The sequence below is a fragment of the Erpetoichthys calabaricus genome, chromosome 1 (genome assembly GCF_900747795.2).
Source record: "Erpetoichthys calabaricus chromosome 1, fErpCal1.3, whole genome shotgun sequence".
In the NCBI taxonomy this organism is placed as follows: domain Eukaryota; kingdom Metazoa; phylum Chordata; class Cladistia; order Polypteriformes; family Polypteridae; genus Erpetoichthys; species Erpetoichthys calabaricus.
The window spans coordinates 187,822,699-187,828,698 of record NC_041394.2 but is presented as its reverse complement, the minus strand read 5'-3'; the positions used below and the strand labels follow the sequence as shown (position 1 = coordinate 187,828,698).

The 6,000-nt window shown below is 35.1% G+C and overlaps 1 protein-coding gene across 4 annotated transcripts in view; it reads right to left on the bottom strand.

Annotated features, from left to right (window-relative positions):
• Nucleotides 1–2,358: 2,358 nt before the first annotated feature.
• The window catches only part of tspan11 (tetraspanin 11), a 343,309-nt gene continuing 339,667 nt past the window's right edge, over nucleotides 2,359–6,000 (bottom strand). For all 4 annotated transcript variants that reach the window (XM_051923121.1, XM_028810166.2, XM_051923125.1 and 1 more), the window contains one exon: nucleotides 2,359–3,371. Coding sequence is in view for 2 of the 4 variants with exons in the window: in XM_028810184.2 (XP_028666017.1) it covers nucleotides 3,312–3,371 (60 nt within the window). In the remaining 2 variants the exon portion in view is untranslated. The remainder of the gene's footprint in view (nucleotides 3,372–6,000) is intronic.

Below are 6,000 nucleotides of genomic sequence, written 5' to 3'. Positions count from 1 at the left end.
ACAAATGAAAGGGTCAATGGATGCAGACATGATTTATGTAAAATTAGACAAAAAAATTATTCAGATAACAGCATTGGCTAAAAATAAGATCTACACTCCTTTATTCACCTTGTAACAGGTTAGACATGGCAGTCAATGACCTATTTACCTTTCATGGTAGCAACAGCACAAGATTATCCTTTTTTAGCAAGATAATGCTTTGCTGCATAAGTTAAAAACAAGGAAATATTCAGTCATACCTCAGCAGAGATACTCATTCACCAGTGTAACCTCAGCCAAAGGAGGTTACCGATCACACCAGGCATGTCCAACAGTCACGGGAGTTCCTCAAGGTGCGTCTTTCTTTGTAACAGTTTCTGATCATTTGACTCCTTGGCAGTTTTCTTTAGGTGAGTGCCCAAAACATTCAGTCTCGGATGACATGACGTGACTTCAGTCAATTGAACCTTGTGTTCTAAGAAAATGTGGTGCCTGGGCAATGATGGTGGTAATCAGACGCTGTTAAGAACAATACAGCTGGGGCTTTCTAAAAACATACAAAAATTGTAGTGCTCGTGGTCGAAAACAATAAACAAAATGGCATCCCCATTAACATTATGAAAATAATTAAAAATAATAATATGCTCAAAATGAAAACATAAGCGCAAAATAATGCATAATAATGTCTGACTTTTACTTCAGCTCTCCACACAAATTTCCAATGCCGTGTTTGTCAGTATTTCCTCACTACCATCACACCTGATACTCGCACTATGCACTGCAGCTCACTGAATGAACAGAACAACCCACATGACCATTTTGGACCAAGAACAACCAGGTTAACTGGGTCATCTGCCATTAAACACTTGAATATGTCTCTCCACATCCCAGTAGCAAAAAGGGTTTTAATTTTTGTAGGAAGTATAATTTTTACCTTGAATAAAATTCTTATCTAGCAAAGAAATGAGATAACCATTAAAGGTCTCGCTATTTCAAACCACTGAAAACCTTTTGCTGCTGTATACTGTAGATGGTTTCACTGATTTGTAAGTTAAAGAATTTGATTCAGTGATGGTGGTAATAGAAAATAAAGTTGAAAATATTGAGGAGTAACATGTGAAGACTAGTGGGATGAGGTAGGACTTTATATAGACCAGCATGCCCAGTGCTCAGGTGCAACGTTTCCACCCCAACCTTCCGATTACTCATTCTTTATCCCCTGCATTGGGTTACTCCATGAAGGATGGAAATGGACCTCCGTTTTCAAAGAGTTTCTCAGCTTGGATGCTTTACTACCTTCCATTCACGTCATTTTCCCCATCTAAAATCCATTTTCTGCACTTTTCCTAGACTCATGTAACATAACAAAGTAAGTAAATTTTAACAACAGTAGTCATGGGATGGAATTTTCTCATCCTGCAACAATCACATTATGATATTATGTTAGCACTCCAGCTTAAGGATGGATTTGGAATGACTCTGATGTTCACAGCTGAATGGATTTAAGTGGCTTAAGAGTTTTTTTTCTCCTACAATTATATTTTATTACATGTAATTCTATTATGAGTGATGCATATACAGTATTATGTACATCATTTTTCTAAGAAGGATCAAGTTCTCCATCATTCCTGTAGCAGCTATCACTGTTTTATTTTGCTTTTATTGAGCTTTATATTATTAAAAAATACTAGCTGTAAGTACATACAGGAAATAATTTAAGTGGAAAGAAGATGGGTCAAGGGAAATGAAGAGTAATCACATATAAAACTTTAGGTGGATGTAAGCAACCTTTTAGAATAATGTATTACAGATTAAAACTCTCAATAAAGTAAAAAGCTGCAGTGGAATAGCAAGTAGAAAACATTTTAAGCCAAATCAATAAAAATAAATCAGGCACATTCACAGAGAGAAAAAGCACAACATTGTGCCATTGATGGGCTAGTCTTGTATATTATTTGCACAGCACTGACTTAAACTGAATATGTACTTGTGTACAGGGTTGTTGTGGATGGTTAATCCTTTGATGCAATATAACATATCTAAATGGATTATTAAACTAACATTTGAGAAAAGCTGATAACATGGTCACAGACTAAGTTACTCCTAAGAATCTATAAGCAGATAAAGAAAAAGAAAAACTAGCATTTTAAATATCATTCTACTGTACTGTACAGTATATACCAGTAATACCTTCAGTTCAGTTTTTTTTTATTATTATTAATTTCTTGCATTTTAATTTAAGGCACACTGATCTAAACAGGATAAGCAAATGCTGAACCATACTAGAGAAGTGATCGGCTATAGTTCTGTTTAGGCATTTCTTAAACTGGTGCACTGTATACAAAGGCATGACCTGCTTTATAATGCCCATTAACTTAATTATAGTAAATCTTCCCCTCAAAACAATGAATTATTACTATATGAGCATGAACAAAAACAATTCACAACAGAAGGTGCAAAGAATAGACTAGAGGCTGACTTAAAAGTGAAAGGCAACTTAGCTGAATCCCCACATGAATATTCCTAAAGAGTGCAAATGTGATTATCCTCATGCTACGGGCTGGAAGTGCACACAGGTATTCCGCATTTCTCAAATGTTATTTTAAAGACCCATTTATGTATTAAAATGCAATATTACATCAAATGATTAATGCAAAATGCCTTTGTACACAGGTATTCAACAACACACACAATTTTCAGACAGCACTCACCCTGACAGAAAGGATAACTAAATAATCATAGGCAGGGATGATTCAATAATCAAAATGTTATAATGGAATAAATGTGAAACAAACTCTTCAGTTGCAATGCTTATCTTTTATAATAACAAAGCAAACGTTTCAAAGATGTCTAGTCATTGAAAGCAGTTTAAAATTAAACTGTCACATACTTAGGTAGTAGACAGTAAAATTCAAAAGAGCACACAGCTATTGCACACCAGAGTGTACACCTTCATAGAGAAAACCAGAAGAGAAAGACATAAACAAAGATAGATAAAATTTCATTTAAAATGAAAAATCCTGACATAACAGCTGTTTATACTTCAGCTATGAGGCCCTGCAGAATAAATGTAATAACTGAACCAGCAATTAAAGCAGACACTGGAATCCCACTGAGTTCATCAGCTCTTTTTTCCAATACAGTATATAAACATTACAAAATACAAAAGTAAAACTGTGCAGTAAAACTTGCTTCCAAAAGTGGCACTAGAAAAGAAGAAGATCTCAGCACGACAATTGTTTAAAATGACTATAAGGCTATTCCACTATGCAAGTTTGCATTGCTTCAAAGGCAGGCAAGGGCGTTCAAAGGTCCTGCAATAGCAGAAGTCTTCAGTATGGCTCCTTTTTAAATCTTCTATGCAAGCAGCAACACAAAATCATCCCACAAATCTGCAAAGTGACAAAACAGAAACAATTATAAAAGGGGGCAGCAAAGACATCTTACTGCTGATGATACACAAGGAAAGCTCCTTACATTACAACTTATGAGCTTGACATAATTTGAGCTGACATAAGCACAAAAAATTACTGATTTATATGTTCTCACTCTCTTTAAAGTAAACATAAACCTTGGGGGACTGGAAAAACAGCATGTTAGAGATGTGATTTGTTTGCTAATTTTGACATTATAAAAATGGGGAAACATTCATATTCACTGTAACAAACCTCAGAGGAATTTCTACAGGAATTTCCAATGTCAAAAACTTTTTATTTGGGTGTGGATGTGGAAGTAAAGAAATGTGTAAATAAAAAAGGAAATGTGCTATACGGAGGACTACAGGATATGGCATGTTAGAAAAAAAATCATTTTCAGCAAACAATAATATGCCTAGAGATATCTCATTAAAGAATACCAGAACTGTCATTTGATTTTCCCTAAAAAAATTGAACTGACATGCCGTGTATTGCTGCAATATTTGAAACTGTCAGTCAGCCTCAACAATCAAATTGTTCCGCTGATCTGGTTGTTGAATCGGTTGAATGAGCTTTGTAGGTGGTTTGTGGCGTTCTGAAAGACGTGATCTTGGCTGAGCTCACATTTATAGTTTTTAATAAACCATTTTGCATTTCTGTAAGAAATGAAAAATTCAAAGTGTAATAAATGGCCACACTAAAGATTTTAAGAAATAGATACTTGAACAAGAGAAAAAATTGCTGACATTAATTAGTGTGGATGGAGAACACATGCACATCTGCACATCCACACACTGCCATAACTCCACAAGAGGCCTGCAATTGTTGCCTTCAAGCCATGAAGTTTAGATTTTGAATTTTGGTGTTCACTTAACACTTCTGACAGGGGGCCGGTTGGGCCGGCGGGGGGTTTTCGTTGGGTTGGGTTAATCCAACTGTTTCTTTGAAATAGCCTGTGCCACATCTGACAAGTGAGGGGAACAGTCCATCTGTGAGTTTTAAATCTAGTCCAGGACAGAAAGGTCAAGGCTTCATTTTTCTAACATTTGTCTGTGTTGTCTTTATTCTGAGTGTGTTAAGGGTTGAATTTGTTATAACTTTATTTTTCATTTTTTTACTGAACATTTTGTTACATTTATGGTTTTTGCTGAATCTTATTTTGATTACAGTTTTTAGTAAAAACTTATTATTGAAGATATTAACATATTTTAACGTCTTTACTGTTTTGATTTCCAATGGATTTACTGCTGCAAGCCACATGGCTATGAAGGATAACTGAAGCTCATGACCTGTAATGTCACAGGTTAAAGGGTATAAAGGTCAGCACTTAGACTTATAGGTTATCTGAGTTCTGGATAAAAAGTTTTAGTGGTGTGTGTGTTTAGTTTTTCAGTCTTCTGGTCTCAACACAAGGCTTTATCTTCTTTGAGCTTTGGTTTTGCTTATAGGCTTAATGACAGATCCATTTCGACTTCATGATTTTACTTTGAACTTTAGTACTAGGGTGTTGTACCGTGTTAGCCATTATGGATGTAGTGAGAAGTCAAGCAAACTGACACCTTTTATTGGCTAACTAAACAGATTACAGTATGCAAGCTTTCGAAGCAACCCAGGCCCCTTCTTCAGGCAAGATATAATGATAAGGGGGCCTGAGTTGCCTCGAAAGCTTGCATACTGTAATCTTTTTAGTTAGCCAATAAAAGGTGTCAGTTTGCTTGGCTTCTCACTACTTTGAACTTTGAAAGGCTTTAGACTACTTTTTATCTCCTGATTCTCTATTATTAAAAATCTGCCTCAGTTCATTCTGCGCCAGAGTAGAGTGGACCCCCTGTGCAAGAGAACTGTGCAGAATGCCAAAAGTCAGATTTCAGATGGGTGTTTCTAATTTCTGCAACACTTTAGTACAAGCACTGCAAAAATGCATATATTTGTTACTTTTACGTAACAATAAAGTAATGAGCACTTCCTTTGGTCATAATAACAGTTAAAACGGCATCCACTCATCTCTGCAATATGGCCCAGTAAAATAACTATATGTTGGAGTGGTCGCTTAACTGAGTCATGTTTCTGTTGATATTGTAATTTTGAGTATAAGACCTTGAATTCTTAATACTGACAAATTAATTTTGACAGCATGTCAATAGGCCACACTGCACAAAGGTGAACAACTATTTTACTTATGCTTTGTAAATGTAATCATGCCAAAAGAAGCCTTTGTTAAGGTCTTCTTAAATAACAGCATATGAGTATGCAATGCATTTTTGCAGTATCTGAGGTAAAGTGTTAACCTAACTAAATTAATACCTCTTTAACATTTCCTCTATTTATTTACCTCACAGCTCAGGGACACATTTCATAAAGCTATATTTAAATAAAATTGTGTGTGTAGCCTATAACAAACTGGTGCCCTCTCAAGGCAACAATTTTCTGTTTTACATACACTTCACTGCAAAATGATTTTTACTTCCCTGTTATATACCAAAGATATTGTTTAGAGAAACAAGAAAGTGATTTTGACTAATCAATACAATGAGATTTAATTTTTTAAATTCAAAATCAATATTTCCCCCTTTTTTCAAAGAGTGGCATAAAAGATTTTGTATAT